The sequence below is a fragment of the Globicephala melas genome, chromosome 14 (assembly GCF_963455315.2).
Source record: "Globicephala melas chromosome 14, mGloMel1.2, whole genome shotgun sequence".
Taxonomy (NCBI): Eukaryota; Metazoa; Chordata; class Mammalia; order Artiodactyla; family Delphinidae; genus Globicephala; species Globicephala melas.
The window spans coordinates 76,073,621-76,096,947 of NC_083327.1; the positions used below are offsets into that span (position 1 = coordinate 76,073,621).

Here is a 23,327-nt window from a genome sequence, read left to right on the forward strand (position 1 = left end):
ATACCTTGACTGTAAAATTATCAAAGTGTTTTTACATATTAATATTCAAGTCCCTACAACAACCCTAAGAGATATGGCAAGACACCCATTTACATAGGCTGACCACAAAGAAGGTAGGAATCCCACCCAAGACTTAGGGGAAGAACTAGGCATATAACCAAGGTCTCCTATGTCGCTCTTCCCTGATCAATCCACTATTCCACACTACAGTCATATTTCTATCTCGGTGTGAGCTTTATTCCTCCTGGAATGGATAATTGTATAATCATGCTGTTAACCATCCAAACTTCACTAAGTAAAGCTGGGACATAGTACTTTTCCTAAGACATAAGTCAGTACAAAAATATATCTTTTTAGAGACAGAGATAGAGATAGAGATAGAGATATATATTGGATCTGGCCCAACACTGAAATAGCCCACTTAAAAACTCATCAGTTGCCTTATGCTTTGCATATATCTTACCCTTTTTCCTTAAGAAAATCCCTTTATCAGGGAGCTCATTATATTGGGATAATCCTATTCCTTATGCCTTGATCCCAATACATTCTATCCTTACATAATGAAATATATATATATATATATATATATATATATTTTTTTTTAGGGATTTCCCTGGTGGCACAATGGTTAAGAATCCACCTGCCAATGCAGGGGATACGGGTTCGAGCCCTGGTCCGGGAAGATCCCACATGCCACGGAGCAACTAAGCTCATGCGCCACAACTACTGAGCCTGCACTCTAGAGCCCATGAGCCACAACTACTGAGCCCGTGGGCCACAACTACTGAAGCCCATGCGCCTAGAGCCCGTGCTCTGCAACAAGAGAAGCCACCGCAATGAGAAGCCCGCGCACCGCAACGAAGAGTAGTCCCCGCTCGCCACAACTAGAGAAAGCCCATGCACAGCAATGAAGACCCGATGCAGCCAAAAATAAATAAATTTATTTTTAAAAAATATATATCTTTTTATTTTCTATTAAATTATACCATTTTTAATAAATTTCACACATTTAATATATACAGAATAAATATGTAGGCTATCATTTTATTCAAAGAAAAGACCATTAAACTTCCATCCAAATAGTGCGTATTTCACTGATGCTAGTAGACAATCTATTCATATTACTTCACCTGCCTCCTCTGTAACCAATGACACATTTCCAGAATGTCTGTCTCAGGTTAGGGGATCTTTCTGTAGTCAAGGAATGGAGTGAAACATAAGAGGTATCAGCCGCCACATTCAAAAAAAGATCTCTCAACCTGACACATTTATCTCAAATCTATTCCTGTTCCCTGCATCCCTGTGCACATAATCCCACTTTCGGATACAAAGTCCACTATATCACACTTGACCGCTGCTACAGCCTCCCAAGTGAGGTTCCTGCCTCCAGTCCCCACTTTGTATCCACCCTCTGCCCGACAGTGCAAGGGGTCCCCCTAAAATTCCAAGTATTCTTAATAGCTCCCCTTCATGCCCAAGGTTCTGTGGACATGAGCCCATCCTCCACTTCCTTCTTCCTTTCCTCTCTAAGAGTGTTGATGTGGATTTTCTCCCCGACACGCTGCTACTTCATACCCCCGGGATGTGCCACACAGAGGACCTTCTCCACCTTCCTTCACTGGAGGACTCTAATTCCTTGAGGGACCTTCACATGGAACATTTCCCAGTTGTTTTTTTTTACTGGATTTTACTACAACTCATAAAGGTATACTCACTTCAGGCATCATGCTCTCCAAAAAAACCTCTGAACCCCCAGATTGAACCGAGAAGCTTTTTGTATGTTCACGTGCCTTCCAATGCTGGGATCCAGCCCTCTTAGAACTTACCATGTTACGCTGAGATGTTCATGGCTCTGTCACGCCACCTATTCTAAAGCTTCTTAAGGAAGGTGACAGGGAACATATTTTATTCATTCCTGTATTCCCTGTACCTAACACAGTCATGAATGACAGGTAGACATTCAATGCCTGTTCACTACTGAACTGATCTCTCTGCCTAGATCCAGGTCAGCACGTGCTAAACATTCACAACTGTGCTCACGGGTCAAAGTTCAAATTCATGACCACTGCCATTAAATGCACTTTCACTACTATCCAATCATTGTGTTTTCTTATCCCTTTTCTCTCCCCCCTCCCAAATGACTATTTCAAAACTTCTCATTTCTACTCAAATCTCCTCCCCAATCCTCCCTTGTAGCTGATGACCCTGCTCTTTATTTTTTTGAGGAAACGGAAACTATCAGAAGAGTAGTTCTCCCAAGCTCCCAGCACCTTCTACTACATCAGCACCAATATAAGCTGCCTTCCTTCCTGTTCATTTGGGTGAAGTATCTGTGCTCCTAGCGAAGCCCGATCTCTCTACTTGTACAAGTGCTTCCTCTCTCGCATTCAAGAAATTCACTTCCGCAATTCTCCCCTCTTTCCTGTGACTCGTCAGTCTCCTGTCTCCATGTGATCATTCTCACGGGCGTACAAGCATGCTCTCATTTCTCCCATCGTAAAAGCCCTCCCTTGAGCCCACTTCGCTATTCCTGCTAACGTTCAGCTCTTCTCTGCCTCCAACGTCCTTGCGCCCGTTCTTTCACAGAATGTCTCCAATCAGGCTTCTGCCCCCATCCTTCCACCAAAACTGCTCTGGTTAGGGCCATCTATGACCACCATGCTGCTAAGTCCAATGATCAATTATTCATCTTCAACTTATCAACAGCATCTAAAACTGCTGACTACTCCTTCTTGAACACCTTCATCATGTTGCTTCTGTGACACATTTTCCTGAATCTTCTCGTCCCAGAGTGACCGCTTATTCTCAGCCTCCTTTGCTGGTTCCACCCAATCTCTTAACACTGGTATGCCCCAGAGCTCCAGATTTAGCCTATTCTCTGTTTTATTTACATTCGTGCTCTTGGAAATTTCACGTACTCTCTTCCCCTCTCCCTACACACTGAGGGTCCCAAATCTACCTTGCCAGCCTTACCATCTCCCTGAACACCATACTTGTTGATCCCTTCAGCAGCTCCATTTGGGCGTCTCCAATAAAACGTATCCAAAACTTACTTCCTGTTATTCTCAATACCCCCATCTACTCCCAATACGTACTGAAACCTGCTCCTACCACAGTCATCCTCAAAGCACCTCATGGCAACTCCATCTTGTCAGCTGCTCAGGCCAGACACTGGAGTCGTCCTTGACTCCTTCTCTTACTCCCAATGTACCAGAAAATTCAGATGGTTCTACCTTCGAAATATGTCAAGCTATGGCACAGCTCTGTTGAGCACTTTCCAAAGGCTTCCTATCGCACTCTGAGTTGAAGCCAAGGTGTTTGCAATGTCAGCGAGGCATTACAGGCTATGATCCCCTGCTGCCCCTTGGACCCATGGCTCTGCTCCCCGTCTTGCCTCCCCACCCCATTCCAGCCACACTGACCTCCTTACCCATCCTTAAATGGACCAGGTACACCCCCATCCCAAGGAATGTGCGTTTTTGTCCCTGTTACTCGAAACATTCTGCCTCAGGTAGACTGAAGGCTCACTCCCTTTCCTTTTTCAGATTTTACTCAAATTCTATCTTTTAAAGAGGCTTCTCATGCTTATCCTAGTTACAAATCAGTCCCTCAACATTCCTTATTCCCCTTCTCTCCTATTTGCTATCAAATGTACCATCACCTAGCACACTACAAATTTAACGTATTTATTTTGTTTATTTTTTTCTCCACCTAAATGTAAGCTTCATGAGGTCAAGCGCTTTTGTCTGATATACAGCCAGGTGTCTGAAAGAATGACTGACACACAGTAGACTTTCACTAAATACCTGTTGAAAAAAATGAATAAATCAAATAAGAAGTAAATGAAAGAACTAGTCACCCATTTGCCTTTTAACCTCTTTTGCATCATGAATGCTATTTAGAGTCTGAGGAAATTCTCTCCATAAACGGACAAACAAACAAACAAAATATATATATATAATTATATATATGATATACGTATTATTGAATATATCTGTACTATATCTACATAATATATAATATGTTATATAGATATATATTACAGATATATAGGTAGATACAGGCATAGACATAGACATAGACATAGACATAGATATATCCACACATTTACATATAGTTTTAGGGATTCTAAGAACTGGCAGCATGTATTTTATCCAAATGAGGTATCTGCTCATGCATGATCCCAAACATTAGTGGCACACAAATGTATTTTCTGTACTCTACAATTAGCTTTAACTTACATTTTATTTGGGGTGTTTTATTACATTTTCTTCTTTTCTTCTTTTCCTACTTCTAGATTGGTCAGAATAATATGGATTTCGAGGGAAAAGTACCACACATATAGTAATCTGAGTGGTGAGATTTATAATTTTACAGCAAGAGAGCAAGGGTGTGGTGATAAATGGAGATCAAAAGATATATTTGGGTTTCAGGAAGGAGAGAAAACTGTGCAGTAGGAAAGTAACCAAAGAGGGATATGAAGCAGGTTGGCCAGGACCCAGAAGCAGAGGGAAGAAAGGTTAGTTAATAAGGGGGTAACTAGGAAGGATTGCTGGTAGAAAGTCAAGCAGGACCAAGAGAGTTTTCTTTCTTCTGAGTTCTCCACATCTCTACTTCCAAAAACAATCTTTTCCGAAAAAAAAAAAAATGCTTTCATTCTCTAATATTACCATAGTTCTATTCATATGAAGTTACTTAAGGAGTGTTACTTTGTTCTTAAGAAATTTTGATATCTGTGCAGAGAGAGATCCTAATATTTTATTGAAAAAAACTACTAAATAAGATCTTTGCAGATCAACCAAATTTGGAAAATTGATTTTTTTAAGGCAAAAATGAATTCACCACCACTCTAAAGGGGATAAAAGGTTTTAGGAAAGGGTCTCTTCAACTAACACTTCTCAAATGGTTTTTAGCTCTAAATAATGCAAATTTCTTACCATTCAGCTCAAGTCCGTGTTAGTTCTTTTATGGATAAAAGAAAAAACTGTAGATAAGAATAGAGAGGAAGGAAATTAATGCAACAACTTAACCCCCTGAGCACCTTCCTTGACTCAGCACCCTGGGGTCAACAGGCATCACGCAAAGGCCCTGCTCCTCCCCTATAGAGCAGCGGGCTCACTGGATGCTTTGAACCACTTTGACAACATACTCCTGGCTTTCTGGCAGGCAGGCAGAGTCTGGTAGGGGTTCTGAAAAATAATGTACTTCCATTCTTCACTCCAAATATTCAGTACATGGCTTGCCTTAAGACCTAAGCACTGGAAATGTGTTCTACCAGAGCAGGTGGGCAAAGAAGTGCTCGTTCCTCTTTTGACACAGGCAAGAGGAATCTTGGGAGAAAGTTTCAGTTGGACCCATTAATCATTCCATTAATCATTCATTTAAAAATAAATACAGGCTTAGCCAAAAGTCCGGGGATGTGGAGCTATCAGAAACTCCTAAAGGTCTAATCTAAAGGCCTTTAGTGTGTGACAAGATAGTTTGCTCAACTTTCTAAAAGAATTTCCATGAAGAGCATTCATTCCAATACAGTCCCAGTGAGAGGATTTTTCTTCATTTCTGGAATGTGCCTATTACTAAGACAAACATTATTATTCAAACAGTTTCCTTGTTTCTGCATGAAACTGTTCTTTTTGCTTGTCCACACTCCGGCTTTGAAGTATTTTTTAAGTAAACATTTATACTGCAACGTAACACACATAGAGAAAAACGCGCATACAAGGTTTGTGCTTGATGCAATTATCACAAAATGAACACATCTGTGTAGCCACCATCAAAGTCAAAAAAGACTTATCTCAGAAGCTTCACTTGTGGCCTCTCCCAGTGCATATTCTCCCCTCCCCCTCAAAGGCAACCACTATCCTGACTGCTTTGAGTTTTAAAGACAGTTAAAATAATTCTGATAGCTTTGTGACATGAATGAACATGATGTACCAAATAATCTTTCTCTAATGAATAGGTTGATGTGCTTTTTCTCTTTTTTTTCAACAAGGTCAATTTCCACATCATCATGTCCTCCTCGGAGGTTCACAGGAATACATAACATGGGGTACATTTCATCAGCCCCAGCGTAAGGGATCTGTGGAAAGGTCTTCTTTCCAGAAATGTTCAGAGTGCAGTTCTTCAGCTGGGTGGGGTAGAGAGCCCCTGAGTTGGCCCCAATGTTCCTTGCTCCCCGGTACTCATGCCCTTCTGTAATTCCCCTCCTTGACTGCAGGAAGGCTGACCTAGCGACTTGCTTCTAATGAACAGAATACTGTAAATGCGATGTGATGTCACTCCTGAGATTGGGGTATAACCCACCCTGCTCGCTCACTCTCGCAGCTTTACTGCTCTGCAGGCAGCCAGCTTCTATTTTGGGAACTGCCCTATGAAGAGACTCACATGGGAAGGAACTGGGGGTGGCCTCCAGCCAACAGACAGTGAACAACTGAGACCCTCAGTCCAACAACCTGCGAGGAACTGAATCCTGCCAACAACCACGTGAGAGAGCTTGGAAGCACACCCTCCCCCAGTGGAGGAATGAAAACTGATGCCTGGATTACAGCCCCAGCTGATGCCTGGATTACAGCCTTATAAGAGACTCTGAAGCAGAAGCACCTAACCAAGCCACACCCAAATGCCTGACTCACAGAAACTGTGAAATGATGAATGTCTATTGCCTGTAGCTGCTAAGTTTGTGGGTATTTTGTTGCCTAGCAATAGATAACTAATACCTGGGAAGAAAAGAAAAAGATGCTGAGTTCCTCAAGTCTGTGGCCATAGTGCATGGAGAACAAGACATCACAGAGAACCAGCTGCGTCAGTAAAACCTTTGAATTCTTTGTACAAACCTGTGCTCCCAGTTTCCAAGCCCCTGGCCATGGTCGGATGAAGGTCCAGAATCCTGAGTTTCCTGCTCTTTGGAAAGTTGAGACCACCGTCTTTCTCCTTCTAGAAGTAGCCTGAACTGTCCGGGCTCTCCATAGCCTCTATTCCCTACTTCTCCCAATGTGGGCTGCAACATCTCATCCACTTTTATGCATCTGCCTAGGCCAGCTCCTCCTCCTTGAATGCACTTCCTTCTCTTCCTGATTTTCTTCATCTCTTATGATGGGCCAGTTTCAGCATCTCCATGGCATTGTCCCTAATGGCCTCAGGTAGGCAGCTGTTTCCCTCCTCTGGGCTACCAAAGCTGGTATCAACTATAGCACTTATCACATCTCATAGCAATTGTTTTCCTTTATGTTTCCATTGTCCAGTGGGGTCTTCTCAGTGGTCCCAGTGTCCTAGAGTAGTGCCTCATACATAGTAAGAGTCGGGAAGTATTTGTTCAATAAAAAATGTATTCACTCGTATCAGTTATCGCAGATAAGACAGTAAAATCCCAACACAGTACGGCATATTACATTGGATGACCAAACACATTTATCAACTCTGTAAATACTACGGAATAGAACATATTTGACTTTGAAATGAGTGCTAGTGATGTCTTTCATCATTAAATGCTAGGGAATTTCCTCTACATTTGGGTTTTCTTTGTATAAATAAAATACACCTTTGCCTTTTATTTTTCAGCCTTATTTTTACAAGGCTTTTAGGGGGCTTAGGTCTTCCACTGACTCACTGGGACATCTGACTGAGAGTCACTCCACCATCTTTTGTAGCCTTGTCCATTTGATTGCTGCTATTTCTTCCTGGAGAGGGATTCAAATTCATGATGCAAAAGGACATGTACAAAACAGCATTAAATTGCGGGTCTGCAAGGCTTTCCAGAATCTATAAATCTTCTGCTAATTCAGGACTGTTTTACAAAGTATTCTGGCCTCTACTTGTTTGTGCTATAATCTAAACGTGAAAGCGGGATGCTTGTGTTATAAAGAACCATTTTAGTTATGGGAGGCCATGAACACAGCTTCAGTACATCCTGTGCCCTGTCCCTTATTCTCACTGTGAAAACATCTGCTCGTCTGCTACCGTGAAGTGTCTGTTTCCCACTGCCCAGCTCTCATGGTGTTCTTGGCTCCAGACGCAAGAGCTTAGCATCACGTAAGTCTGCTATACCTGAAATGTAGGAAGTTTCTTCTGGATATAGTCTAAAAGAACGGCACCCTTTAATGAATCAGGCAAAATCCCAAGATCTTATTAAATTTTACTGTGTATTCTCACCAGTTGACTATCTCAGGCTCTCAGCAACATTTATTATTCCAGGTCGTAGGGTACAAAAACAAATTACACATGATCCTTGCCATCTAGGAGCTTAGTATTTGAAATTTTACACCAGAGTGAATGCAAAAATCAAGGCCTATTGTAAAAACAAAACAAAACAAAAAAAAAACAAAACAAAAAAACTGCATTGGGTGCTACTGTGTGAATTTCCTACTGTTTTAAGAATGTCAAGGGTCAACTCACCCTATAGAGACTGTATTGGCTTTTACTGCCTTTCCCTACCCTCCACCCACACATGTGGTTAGCATAAATCATTCTACAGAACCAGTATTTTCTCACGCCACATCCACAGAGTTCATCCACAGTCCGAAATTTCTTACCTTTAATGTGCTATTCAAAGTCCGGATTTTGTGGAGCTTCTCATTTATGGATGGATTTTTGCACCGCTTGACAAAGGACTTTCTCAACTCCTTTTTGGTTGAAGGTCGCCGGTCCCCAAGAGGAGATAGACTAGCTTGCTCTAACGATTTGTAGAGCTTCTCCATTTCATCATCTTCAGACACTTTTGTCTCTTCTATTAAAATAAATAAATACCAATAAACCCAGTTAATCAAGGACAGAACATTTGACATGGTCCTAAAACAAGGCCCTCCTGATACCTTGATCTTAGACTTCCAGCCTCCAAAACTGTGAGACATAAATTTTTATTGTCTAAGCCGCTCAGTTGGTGGTACTTTGTCATACCAGGGCCATGTTCCCTTTGAAGGCTGTAGGGAAGGATCTGTTCCAGGCCTCTCTTCCAGCTGCTGGTGGTTCCTTGGCTTCTGGCAGCATAACTCTAATCTTCACATGGTGTTTTACAGTGTGCATGTCTCTGTGTCCAAATTTCCCCCTTTTACAGACACCAGTCATATGGATTAGGGGCTCACCCTATTGACCTCTTAACTAATTACACCTGCAAAAGATAACCATTTCCTAATAAGGTCACATTCTGAGGTCTCAGTGGTTATGACTTCAACACAGGAACTTTGGAAGGACACAATTGAACCCATAATAGTACACAATCTAACCTCCCAAAATTTATGTCCCTCTCTCATGCAAAATACATTCACTCATCCCAACATCTCCGAAAGTCTTAACCCATTCAAACATCAACTCTAAGTCTCAAATCTCACCCAAATATCATCTAAATCAGAGACTGGTGGGACTCAGGGAATGATTCATCCTGGAGCAAAGTTCCTCTCCACCTATAAACCTGTGAAACCAAGTAAGTTCTCTGTTTCTAAAATACAATGGTGGGGCAGGATAACCTTACAGACCAGTACACACTCTAAAGCTTGAGAACCATTGTCCCAGATCACTTTTTAATGTCCTTCCTAGAACTGTTCTTTGAATGAAGGAATCCACCTGTGGTCTGTGGCTTTCAGCAGATAATAATAATTCCTCATGCCACACACCTCCATTCTCTTTGTTAACCACACCTTGCCAGCCTCAGCTCAAATGCTTCCAGTAAAGTGACTCCACCCAGGATCCGGGGGGTCCCCGGAGGTGCTAGGCTAAGCCAGTGGCAGTTCCATCATGCTAGCCACAGTCATTCACCCAGGGATGAGCACGTGTCTCAGATCAGGCCCACTGGGGCCAAAGAGACTCAATTCTGAGACTTTGGTTTGAGGTATCAGGGAATCAATTTCTCTATTTTCCTAAATGGAGTGGTGCGATGATGTAACCTGGAAGATTCCAGAAATCATGCCAAGAATCATGAGAATGGAGCCAATCCATAGGATCCAACTGACACATGGATTTCGGTGATACCATTACTGCCCTCTTAGCTTATGGGAGCCAGTACATTGCCTTTGTTAAGATATTCTGAGTGTCGTTTTCAAGCATGTGCAGCTGAAAGAGTCTCAAATGATACAGAAAGTCACTCAAAGAAAACCATCTCTTGATGGTGCTTTAATTTCTTACTAAGAACTTCAGTCCTTTATTCACTTCAGTCTGAAAATAATGTTGGGAAAGATAGACAATAAGATTGTTTTCTACCATGTACTCTCTAGTGTCTATGCATTTTAGCTCCCGTCCTGAGAACAAGCTTGATAGAGGGTCATATAGGAAGTATGGCCTTAGAAGAACTGCAGAAAAGATCTCACCAAAGAGAAAAGCACACAACAGGAGTCTAGAAGCATCAAAATTAAGCGCACTCACTTACTTTACATTTACTCTTATAAGATTAAGTGTCTTTAGGCAATAGTTTTCCCCCTTCTACTACCAGAAAGCCCACAGGTGTGCCCAATACTCTTTCATAAAATGAAGAGCAAAGATGTTGGGCTAACTTTGCAACTAAATTAAAGTATTGGTCAGTAAACTTCTTTGTTCACTACAATATTATTAAAAAAGGAGAAAATATTCAAAACTACATTTCAACACAATTAGAGTTTTTGGCTCAGGCTGTGCAGACATCAAAAGTAGGTTTTTGTCAATAAGCACATGAAAAGATGCTCAGTATCATCAGTCATGAGAGAAATGCAAGTCAAAACCACAATGAGGGCTTCCCTGGTGGCGCAGTGGTTGCGAGTCCGCCTGACGATGCAGGGGACATGGGTTCGTGCCCCGGTCTGGGAAGATCCCACATGCCGCGGAGCGGCTGGGCCGGTAAGCCATGGCCACTGAGACTACGCGTCCAGAGCCTGTGCTCCACAACGGGAGAGGCCACAACAGTGAGAGGCCCGCGTACCGCAAAAAAAAAAAAAAAAAAAAAACCACCATGAGATACTATTTCACACTCACCAGGATGCCTAAAATCAAAAAGGCACAATAAGAAGTGTGGCCAAGGATGTGGAGAAACTGGAACCCTTAAAGTTGCTGGTGGGAATATAAAATGGACCCACCACTTTAGGAAACCGTTTGGTAATTCCTCAGAATGCGAAATGTAGCATTTTAAGTTACCATATGACCCACCAATTCCATTTCTAGTTACATACTCAAGAAAATTAAAAACATGTTAACACAAAACTTGTGCATGAATGTCATGAATGATATGGACAAAAGGTGCGAACAGCCTAAATGCTCATCAACTGATGAGTGGGGTAACAGATTGTGGTACACGCATGCAATGGAGTTTTAGTCATTAAAAGAAATGAAGTACTGACACATACTAAAACATGGCTGAACCTTGAAAAGTTCTTTGAAGTAAAAAAAGCCAGTCACAAAAGACACATACTGTATCGTCCATTTATAATGAAATGTCCAGAATAAACAAATCCATGGAGACAGAAAGTAGATTAGTGGCTGCCTGGGGCTGAGGAAGGGACAAGTAGGAATGGGGAGTGACTGCTAATATGTATGGGGTTTTTCCTGTGTGTGGTGCTAAGATGTCCTCAAATTAGATTGTGGGTCTAGTTGCACAACTCTATGAATATACTAAAAACCACTGAACTGTATGTTTTTATGTGTGAATTTTATGGTACGTGAAGCATACGTCAATAGCGCTATTAAAAAGTAGACTTTTATAAGATTATCATGATAACTGATGACACTTGCATAGGAGAAATACTAAGCATGGCAACAGTCCTGGAGTTAAGTTGGAGACATCAGAAAGTCTTAAGAAATCTAAATGAAAAGACATCTGACTCTTAAAGCGGAACATTAGCATTGGCGACTCTGGGAGTTTTCAGTCCCACAAGAACACAATAATTGTACACATCATTTTTTTACAGATAGGCAGGTGGGGACTCTACCTCAAATAAAGCCTGAATACATAGCTTTTAATACCACAGTATTTTTAAAGTAATATATATTTAACAAACCTCAAGAAACAAACCGAACAAGTATACAACAAAGAACATAAACAGAATGACTTCTTTACTTTCTGTGTTCACCAAGCTGCTCAGTTGTGCTGCTAAAGATTGTGATAGAAAATAAAAATACTTTCGACTAACACGTTAATTTGTAATTATGTCAGAGTAAAATGATTATATTAAGATCTTACATCTAATTCAACAATATTAAATCAGTAAAGATGAAAATAAACTTTAGAATCTTGAAATAACATGGCATAAAGGACATTCCCTAAATGAAAAATAAAGAGGACCGCCTCTTTGGATAATTTTATTATTATTTAATATATTTATATCAATATATATTACCTTTAAGTTAAAAATATCAGAGATTATCGCCCTTCCACACACATATTCCTGTCCCTATTTGCCTTTTTTGTATCATAATCTGAGAGATATACAACATATTGCTAGATACTCATGGGAAAGACCTGTGATCTAACCTCATCCATGACCTAAATGGGGATTTTATACTGTTTTACTGTTACTAATGGCTGGTGCCTAGGTCTTCACAGGACAATAAAATGAACATCCAGTAATAATGGAAGCAGATGATAAATAGGATCATAGGACAAAAAAAAAGACCCAAAGGGCACAAGCACACAGGAAAACACAGCTTGCACCTGACCCCAAAGCCGAGGTGAACCGAGTCCTTCCTAACGGTTGTATGGAAGACTAGCGCTGGCTGGCTAATCCTACAGGGCTATCCCTGTACCTTTCAAAGGCTTCTCAATAGAGTAATATTTTAAAAATCTCCACTTCACCTTTTTTATATAAATATTTTTCTAAATTCTAATATCATATTAGGAAACACTACATTGTTCCCTTATCTTACCAGATTATAAAAAGAGCAAAAAAAAAAAAAAAAAAGATTGGCAGAAAAGACCACTGGTCTCTCTCCCTCTGGAAACAGAAGCCAAGTTAATTATTTCTATCTCCCTTGTCTTCTGTGGCAAAATGAAAGACTTTCGTCTGACAATCAAGTGTTTTCAACGCAACTGTTATCCTTCCTCTCAAGCGCATATTTTAGTCTCTTACATAAAATAACAGGACTTTAATTTCCTTCTCCACATAAGGCATCACGCCTCACGAGTTCTCTGCCAAGGAAGATGAAAACTATTTTTATTTTATAGATGAGAAAAAATGTGGAGATTCTTGGAAAACAGTAAGTGATCTTTCCAAAATGTAAAGCAGTGTGGAATGAGGAATAAAAGTTTGCTTCCACACTGTGCAGGCCCAGGCACTTCCGGAGCAGTCTTCTCCAACTTTAATAAGCAAACAACCACCTAGGGATCTTGGTAAAATACAGTTTCTGATTCATTCAGTCTGGGATGGTGGGCACTGAGATGCTAAATTTTTAAGGAGCTCCTAGGTGATGTCTGAAGTGCTGGTCCATGGACATACTCTGAGTAGCAAGGCTAGACTGCTTCCCAGCAATTAGTCATGCAGAAACAGCCTCAGCTCACCGGAAGAGAAAAGGACTGAAATTACAGCTAGAAAGTTGAGACTTGTCCAGAAAGCAGCATCTATTTTCTCTGTGCCATATCATAGTTTTTTTAAAAATCTGGCTTGCTCAAGGGAGGGTTCCAGAATCCCTGCTCTAAAGCATCAGTATCTCAATATTGTTGAGTTGGTAGGAATTTGAGGTAAATGTTAGTGACCCTTTACTTCTGTTAGACTGGCTCAGAATGTCTGGAGGGGTCAGTCTAGAAAACGTTCTCCAAACTTAGGTCAATAATCTAATGATTTAGACTCAATAAAGGGATGATACATATTTAAGAAGATCTTTCTTGTTGACATTAGCAAAAGACAAAACACGGAAGATTCAGAAGGAGGGGAAAGACATGAGGAGCACTTCATGCCAAGAGCAGTGAGGCAAGAGGAAGAAGAAGTCACCCCAATACAATTTCACAAGCAGAAAATGAAGGTTTGGAGCAGATAAATGCCCTTACCTTTCCAAGATGGTGCTCTCTTGTCCTTACGTCTATGGTTATAATCTAGTGTGATCTATAATTACTTGCAAGACATCCTTGTTTCTGCCTTATGGGAAATCCTCAGCGTACACGTTTAGAGTTACATATTTCCACATGGCCATTAAATCCCTACTAATAAACCTTTTCCCAGGAAGCGATAAAAATCCTATACAGTTGAGATTATATTTCATTCCGCAGAGGACTGAATGTCCTGGAAAACTTAGGACTCATCCTTGATTCCTCTCTTTCCCTCACACGTTTGATCCCCTTATTAAGTTCAACCATCACATATCTTTGAATGTCCACTGTGTACTCGGGCAGTGCAGCTGAAAGACTAGGGACAGACTAAACCAGGCAACAATCCTTTATGAATCTTACATCCGTACATTGTATGTTTATAATATATCCCAAATATGTGTATTTTTTCTGCTCCCCACCCCATTGCTACCATCATTTCATTGTTGGTCTATTTCGACAGCTACATTCCTAATACCCATTTTTCATACAGTGAAGTGATCTTTTTAAAATGTAAACCACACCAAAACATTCCTCAGCTTCAGTTCCTCCAAAAATAGCTCATTGCACTTAGAACAAAATCCAAATACCTTAAAGGACCCACTAGTTGCCACATAGCCAGCTGCTACTGAATTCTCCAGTATCTTCCTATGCTGCCCCTACCCACTCTGCTCCAGCCATGCTGAATTTATTTCTGTTTCCTGAACCGCAAAATTTGTGCCAGTCCTATAGCATTTATACTCTACTTTCTCTCTGTCTAGGGCATGTTGCCAGCTATTGTTTATATGTGTAGGTTTCCTTGTGAAATTCAGGCCCCAGATCAAACATTGCCTCCTCATGGAGATCCTCCCCAACCAGTCATTTAAATAAAGGTCCTTCTTCCTACCTCCATTATTATATACCCTTACCTAATTTCCCTTACAGAACTTACTCACTACCAGAAATTATCCTGTTCTTCTACTTACCTAATTGTCTCCAAACCCTGCCAAAACAGACATATGCACCAGACTGTAAGTTCTATGCAAGAGGGCTATTGCCTTTGTTATCTTCAAAAAGCATCTCCAAATGCCAACAATTGAGCCAGAAATATAATACCTCCTCAAAACATATTTGTTAAACATTCACTGTTTGGTCAAAATTTCCATTCTTAATCTCATTCTCACCTCCTTCATATATCCATACATCACCTCCTTCATATATCCATACATAATAAACACAGCAAACTAATTCTGGATTTGGAGTCTTTAAAAACTCAGTAAGTAAACTATTCTTACTAAATGTCAAGTGTCTAGATAGAGTAAAAGTAAAAATTAAGATTTGTTTTTGGTTAGAGAAAAAGGGAAAGGACACAAATTACTAACAGCAGAAATGAAAAAGAGGGTTATCACTACAGAATCCATGGGACATTAAAAGGATAGTAAAAAAAATGCTATGAGCTACTCTGTGCCCCAGAATTTAATAACCTAGCTGAAACAGACCAATTCTTTAAAAGAAACAAAACTCACACAAGAAATAAATGATTTGAATAGGCCTATATTCAATCAATAATTGAAAAACCTTCTAATTGAATCAATAATTAATAACCTTCTAAAACAAAGCACCAGTCCCATATGGGTTCACTGATGAATTCTACCAAACATTTAAAGAAAAAATTATACCAATTCTCTACAATCTCCTTCAGAAGACAGAAGCAGAGGGAATACTTCCTGACTCATTCTATGAGGCCAGCATTACCCTAATCATCAAATCCAGACAAATACATTTCATTGCTGAAAATCAATATACCTCATGAACATAGATGCAAAATTCCTCAGCAAAATATTAGCAAATTGAAGAATAAAAAAATTTTACACCATGACCGAGTGGGAATTATCCCAGATATGCAAGGCTGGCTCAACATTTGAAAATAAATTAATGTAGTTGATCACATCAATAGGCTTAAGAGGAAGAAGGAAAAAAACACATGATAATATCAATAGACACAGAAAAAGCATTTAACAAAACCCAATACTCATTTGTGATTAAAAAAAAAAAAAACTTCTCCGTAATCAAGGAATAAAAAGAAAATTCCTGGCGGCTTCCCTGGTGGCACAGTGGTTAAGAATCTGCCTGCCAATGCAGGAGACATGGGTTCAAGGCCTGGTCCAGGAAGATCCCACATGCTGCAGAGCAACTAAGCCCGTGTGCCACAACTACTGAGTCTGAGCTCTAGAGCCTTCGAGCCACAGCTACTGAAGCCCGTAGGCGCCTGTGGTCTGCAACAAGAGAAGCCACCGCAATGAGAAGCCCGGCACCACAACGAAGAGTAGCCCCTGCTCGCTGCAACTAGAGAAAGCCCGTGCACAGCAACGAAGACCCATCGTAGCCAAAAATAAATAAAAGTAATTAATTAATTTTTAAAAAAAGAAAGAAAATTCCTCAACTCAATACAGAATATCTACAAAAAACCTACAGCTAACTTCATACTTAATGGTGAGAAACTAGAAGCTTTCCCACTAAGATCAGTAACAAGGCAAGGATGTCCCCTCCCACTACTCCTCTTCAACATTGTACTGGAAGTCCTAGCCAACACAATAACACAAGAAAAGGAGATAAAAGTATACAGATTGGGAAGGAATAAATAAAACTATCTTTGTTCATATATGACATGAATTTGCATCTGGAAAAGGCAAAACTATGGAGATAGTAAAACGATCAGTGGTTGCTAGGCATTGGGGAAGGGAAGGATTAAAAGGTGGGGTACAGAGAATTTGTAGGACAGTGAAAATACTCTGTGTGATACAGTATTAATGGATACACGTTGTTATACATTTGTCCAAACCCACAGAATGTAGAACACTAAGAGTGAACCCTAAGTTAAACTATGGACTTTGGGTAATTATGACGTGTCAGTGTAAGTTCATCAGTTTTTAAAAATATACTACTTTAGTGGGAGGAATATTGATAATGGAAAAGGCTATTATGCGTAGGGGCAGGGGTAGACAGGAAGTCTCTGCACCTGCCTCTCAATTTTGCTGTGAACCTAAAATTGCTCTAAAAATTAAAATCTACTTTGAAATATTTGTCAATTGGCTGCTTACTATAGTTTTGTAGTTTGAGGCAAATAGAACCTTATTTGCCTTGGCTTTAATTAAGAAAAAATAAAATTGTAGGGAGAGAAATTAAAAATTAACAACCAAAGGGTAGTGCAGGAAAAGATGTCAAAGGCTTATGGTGTTGTCTAGACAAGAAGGATCTACCTGTAAAAACTGATCTTATAGTTTCCATTTCTAGTTGAAAATTCAGACACGTGCTCATATCATTCTAGTTCCTTGCTCTTGATGCACAGGGTGACATATATTCAGGAGTCTCCGGAACAGCCAGGAAGGGTCAGGAGGGTATAATCAAAGAGACAAACAAATGAATCTGAGACCATTAGGTTGGGAGCATCTCAAAGGACTGCACAAGATTCTTCACAGAAGTAAAGTGTAAACTGCAGGTGTATGCGTTCAAGAAGACTTGCAGATCAGGGACGTCATTCTCAGACCAGGGGCACAAAGAATATTCCCCAGCTTTGTGTAAAAATACCTGGAGACAAATGAAAATGGAAACACACTGATCCAAAGTCTATGGGAATAACAAAAGCAGTTCTAAGAAGGAAGTTTATAGTAATATAAGCTTACCTTGAGAAACAAACAAACAAAAATCTCAAATAAACAATCTAACCCTGTACCTAAAGGAACTAAAAAAAGAACAAACCCCAAAGTTAGTAGAAAGAAATAGTAAAGATCAAAGCGTAAATAAATAAGAGACTAAGGAGTAGAAAAGATCAGTGAAACTAAGATCTGATTCTTTGAAAAGTAAACAAAATTGCTAAGCCGTTAACCAGATTCATCAAGAAAAAAAGGACTCAAAAACAGAAATGAAAGACAGGTTACAAGCAACACTACATGAATACAAAGGCTCATAAGAGATTACTACGACAAACAAATACACACCAATAAAATGAACCTAGAAGAAATGAATAAATTCCTAGAACATGCCAACTCCCAACACTGAATCAGGAAGAAATAGAAAATATGAAGAGACTGATCATCAACAATGAAATTGAATCAGTAATTTAAAAACTCACAACAAACAAAAGTCCAGGACCACACAACTTCACAGGTGAATTCTACCAAACATTTAAAGAAGAGTTAACACCTATTCTTCTGAAACTATTCCAAAAAAATTGAAGAGGACAGAACACTTCTGAACTCATTCTATGAGCCTAGCATCACCCTGACACTAAAACCAGACAAAGATACTATAAAAGAAGAAAATCACAGGCCAATATCACTGATGAACACAGATGTAAAAATCCTCAACAAAATATTAGCAAACCAAATTCAACAATACGTTAGAAGGATCACACATCACGACCAAGTGGGATTTATCCCAGGGATACAAGGCTGGTTCAGTAACTGCAACTATAGCAATGTGATACACCACATCAACAAACTGAAGAATAAAAACCGTATGATCATCTCAATAGATGCAGAAAAGTTTTTGACAAGATTCAACGTCCATTTATAATAAAAACTCTCAACAATGTGGCTACAGAGGGAACATTCCTCAACATAATAAAGGTCATACATGAGAAAACTAGTCAACATCATACTGAACAGTGAAAAGCTGAAAGCATTTCTTCTAAGATCAGGAACAAGACAAGGATGTCCACTCTTACCACTTTTATTCAACATAGTATTGAAATCCCAGCCACAGCAGACGAGAAAAAGGAATCCAAATTGGAAAGGAAGAAGTAAACTGTCACTGTTTGCGGATGACATGATACTATAGGTAGAAAATCCTAAAGATGCCACCAAAAAACTACTGATCTCAGTTATATGTGGAATCTAAAAAACAAAACAGGGACTTCCCTGGTGGTGCAGTGGTTAAGAATCCACCTGCCAATGCAGGGGACACGGGTTCAAACCCTGGTCCGGGAAGATCCCACATGCTGTGGAGCAACAAAGCCCGCGTGCCACAACTACTAAAGCCCGCACACCTAGAGCCCGTGCTCCGCAACAAGAGAAGCCTCCGCAATGAGAAGCACGCACACCGTAACGAAAAGTAGCCCCCGCTCGCCACAACTAGAGAAAGCCCGCGTGCAGCAACGAAGACCCAATGCAGCCAAAAATAAATAAATAAATTTATTAAAAAAGAAAAAATTTTAAAAAATAAAAACAAAACAAAAACAGACTCATAGATACAGAGAACAAATAGGTGGTTGCCTGAAAGGAGGGCAGGGTGGGGGGGAGGGTTAGATAAATAAATGAAGGGGATTAAGAGGTACAAACCCCAGTTATATAACAATTAAATCATGGGGAAGTAACATACAGCATAAGGAATATGGTCAATAATATTGTAATAACTTTGTACGGAGACAGATGGTCACTAGACTTACCATGGTAATCATTGCTAATGTACACAAATGTTAAATCACTATATAGAATGCCTGAACTAACATAATATTGTTCATCAACTATATTCCCCAAAAATGAGATTAAGGTCTGAGAACTATAATTGACCTAGTTATATGGCATAAATTTGCAGGTAACCTCATCAGCATTATTTCATGACATCATCCAGGGATTTTGGGCCACTTGACATGAAGCAGAGAAAGCAGGTAGTGAGTCATCCATGCTTGAGATTAATGCCATCGAGGTCAAGAATTATAGATTCAAGATTTTTCCAGTAGTAAATATTTACTCCCATTTTCAAATCACTTCGCAAATTATAGTTCAAAAGATAGGATCACTAGGAAATTTTCTAGGGACTAAATTAAGTAGCAGAGATACAAAAACCAAGAATGGTCTTCACCTTGATAGACATGCTATAGAACCCCTCAGGTAAATCTCTCCTTTGCTTCTTATCCCCTCTGCCACCCCAGCTATTACACAAGCTTCCTAACTCTTCTAATTTCCTTTGTCCCCTTACACGTTTCTACCCCCAAATTCTTAAGCTCATATAATTTTTCTAAAGTGCACCTCCAATTATATGATGACCCTGATTAGAAATCGTCATCTATTATCTACTGAAATAAACTAACAACGAGCCCAGTATTCAGCATCACCCAAATTTATTTTCCATTCCTCTTTTCCATGGCTCACCTCTCTACCTGCAGACCTTCCCACTTAGATCTTAGATCAGCTTAGATCACTTAGATACGATCTTCCGTATTTTGAGTTCCTGCTCTCTTTCAAATCCCTCGAGTACTTTGTATGTCTCTGTGGCACTTATTTTACTCTGCTTTCTTTTGTTAAATGAGTCTTATTCTTCCCACTCTCCCCATTACACATTAAAATATTTTAGACCAGAAATTGTATCTTGCTTGTTTTTGTATTCCTATTAGCACAAAGTACATGAGTACATGTTAGGTACTCAAAAATAATAATAATAATGCTTAATTGAATGGAGTTCATTAATCAACTTTTTCTTTTATTATTATCTTGCTTCCTAAAGAGACATACCTCATAATTCCTACAGCATCATCTGAGGTAGCTAGCTAAAATAATGCCGCATCTGTACTGTTTGCCCTAAAATTGTGTAAAATTTTTGGTAATTGTTAAATCCTAAAATCTGGCCCATTTATGTCACTTTTCTGAGATGTCATGCATGCGCTAGTATGTATATATCTTCATTAAAAATGCATTTTTTTCAACATGATTCCCAGGTCCATCCTGTCTGTACTTGTACTTAACAATTTATTTGCATAAATTGGGTATTAGTCTTGTTAGTGGTTATAGCACCCAGGGTAGGGTCACCCCATTCATGGAGTAAGTATAAGTCAAACTGTCTCCACATCGCCAGCATAATGTAAGTAGAGAAATACAATGTGAGTCATCATCACACAGGCGTGAGTCATGGGTCAAATAACCTTTCATTAAAGAAAGAAACGGTATAGAGTAAAACTGGGCTGAGATGAGTATTCCATTTAACTCCATCACCTCTTACCCCATTACACTTTGTGGAAAGACTCAGTGAAGAGTCTCAAGAGCTCTGGCACTCCCAATGTAGAAAGGCAATAGAATGCAATTAACACCCTGCATTGTTTAAATAGCTTACTTTGCAGGGGAAAAATGTCTAAAAAGGTTTAAATTCGGTATAAAATTGTAGCAACCACAATTTTAATCGCATACCAACTGCAAAATATTTCTCTCATTGTGTAAATAAAAAGAAGGCTATAATACATTGTCTGCTTGTTTCAGGGCTCAGTTATTAAACTTTAAGAATCTTTTCTAGGATAAAAGCCTCTTTCTCCAGCAAACACATCTTGAAACTAGGACTTAATCTAAAATCCTAACTCCTGTCATGGACCATGTCGGAACTTCAATCCCTATTATAAAAATTGCTGAACAATATTTCAAACACAGGAAATTCAGCACTTTTCTTTTTTTTTTAATTGGCAGCTAAAATAATAATAATTTTTAGAAGACACAAAAATGAAACACTACCTTCTTTTCCAACACACAAACACACGTTAAAAAAAAAAAAAAGCACAGTACTCAATCTGATTACTCAACAGCACGTCATCGCAAACGCAAGTGAAAACTGGGTTGCTGTTTCCATAGCAATGACTTTATGCAGTTTAACTCTGCTGGGAATTTAACCAAATCCCCAGCAGCAGGAGAAAATCATCAGCAAAAATTTTGTAACATATGGCAAGTGCCAACAGATCAGTGAGGGGGAAAATAGTTTTATTTTCTCTTCCTTCTACTCCAAGGAATACCTTTATGTCAAGCTGTTTGAAGAAGCATACAGATATTGTTGGTCACTCTGTACCTAACTCAAAATTTTAAAATACCTGGTTTCTTCCTTCTTAGATTAACAGAGCTGTTGGTACTCAGCCAGGCTCTGCAGCACACTCGTGCCCAGAATGACATGAGACATGGACAAGAATTGCGTGCATCTTCCCATGACTATCAGGTTACTCGTCCTAAAGGAAAACTCAATCCGCGGTGTTATCTCTTGAGAACGAATGCAAATGCAATTTTATTCTCTGTTTTGCTTTTGAAGCCATCCTCACCCCGGGGTGCTGTGTGTGTGTGCGCACGTGAGTGTATGTGTATTTGTGCATGCATGAAACAAACATTTTAGTTCTACTAATGGCCCAATAATTAAAGCCAGAGTTTTTAGCAGGAAAATAATAGATATGGTCCTCTTCATTATTTTCTTTAGTTCCACCAGGCCTATATCTGGAAGGATCTTCTAAGTATCAAGTTAGAGTCCATCTAGTTCAAAGTACTTAAATTCCCTCTTCAGTATATCTTCATAAGAGAAAAAATTGTAATCGACACGCAACATGCAATTGAGCCTATTCAATTTTGAACAGTTCTCAATGTTACAAAGAAGTTTCTTATGCTGAACCCAAAATTATCTCCTTTTTACTTGCACCACGGGCCTCAAAATTTGCATCAATTTCATACTTCCACAGAGGTACAAATTAAGCCCAATATCTTCATATCAAAACACCTCACAGAGCTGAGGCCAGCTTGAGTCTACTGCCTTCCATTCTGTACAGTCCAATATTGATCCCCCTGCCCCTACCTCATTCACCTCTAAAAGTAGGTTATTTTGGCAATGACTTCATTTACTCCATTTTTTCTAATTGTAAACTAGATAATTGGCCTAAATTAGGGGTATCAAACAAAAATGACATCAGAGGCCAGGCAGGTAACTCAACTTATGTTGAGTTGCCTTATGTAAAGCATCTTCACATAAGGTCACAGGGAGCAGTGACAACGGACACACAGGTCTGTAGCTGTAATTCTTGGCCTAAATTACTCTGATACCAAATATCAAATTAATAGGGTAACTATGAAAATCTGAGAACTTAAAGAAACTTTCCCTGATTAGGCTGGGGGAGAGGGGACAGCTGTCACCTACGTCATCAGGCCACCCCGACTGGCGATCATGGGACTTTAGCCAGTCAGCTTCCCCTCAATGGTGCACTGAAAGAATACAGATCAAACTCGTCATTCTCTCATTTTTAAGTATCTGCTATCAGGTAAACTTGTTTTACACTGGAATGAATAAGGCACAGACCATCAGGAAAGACCCATCATGACTGAAAACTGATCATTTTTTAAAAGTTAGTCTGAATAAAAGACAAGGACCAACAATCATGGAGTATTAAGAAAGCCCACACTCTTCATTTCCATACTCCAATAAACACTTTCATTTGCTAAGACTTAACATGCTTTTCTTCAAACACATAAGCTGTGCTCTCCTTCGGTTCTAAAGTCCTCGTGCTGCCCCACAAAGTGCACGTAGACCGTCTGTCTTCCTGCTCACCATGTAGGAAGGCCCCTCAGGAGCTGACCTGCGAGGACCCAGA

The 23,327-nt window shown here is 39.7% G+C and overlaps 2 protein-coding genes across 6 annotated transcripts in view; one reads left to right on the plus strand and one right to left on the minus strand.

The window, feature by feature from the left end:
- OPRM1 (opioid receptor mu 1) overlaps positions 1-23,327 on the plus strand; it is a 158,354-nt gene that overhangs the window by 84,460 nt on the left and 50,567 nt on the right. The window lies entirely within an intron of this gene.
- Positions 1-23,327, minus strand: part of IPCEF1 (interaction protein for cytohesin exchange factors 1) — a 182,521-nt gene that overhangs the window by 7,883 nt on the left and 151,311 nt on the right. For all 5 annotated transcript variants that reach the window (XM_060283841.1, XM_060283840.1, XM_060283839.1 and 2 more), the window contains one exon: positions 8,529-8,722. In XM_060283841.1, the coding sequence (XP_060139824.1) occupies positions 8,529-8,722 (194 nt within the window). The remainder of the gene's footprint in view (positions 1-8,528; positions 8,723-23,327) is intronic.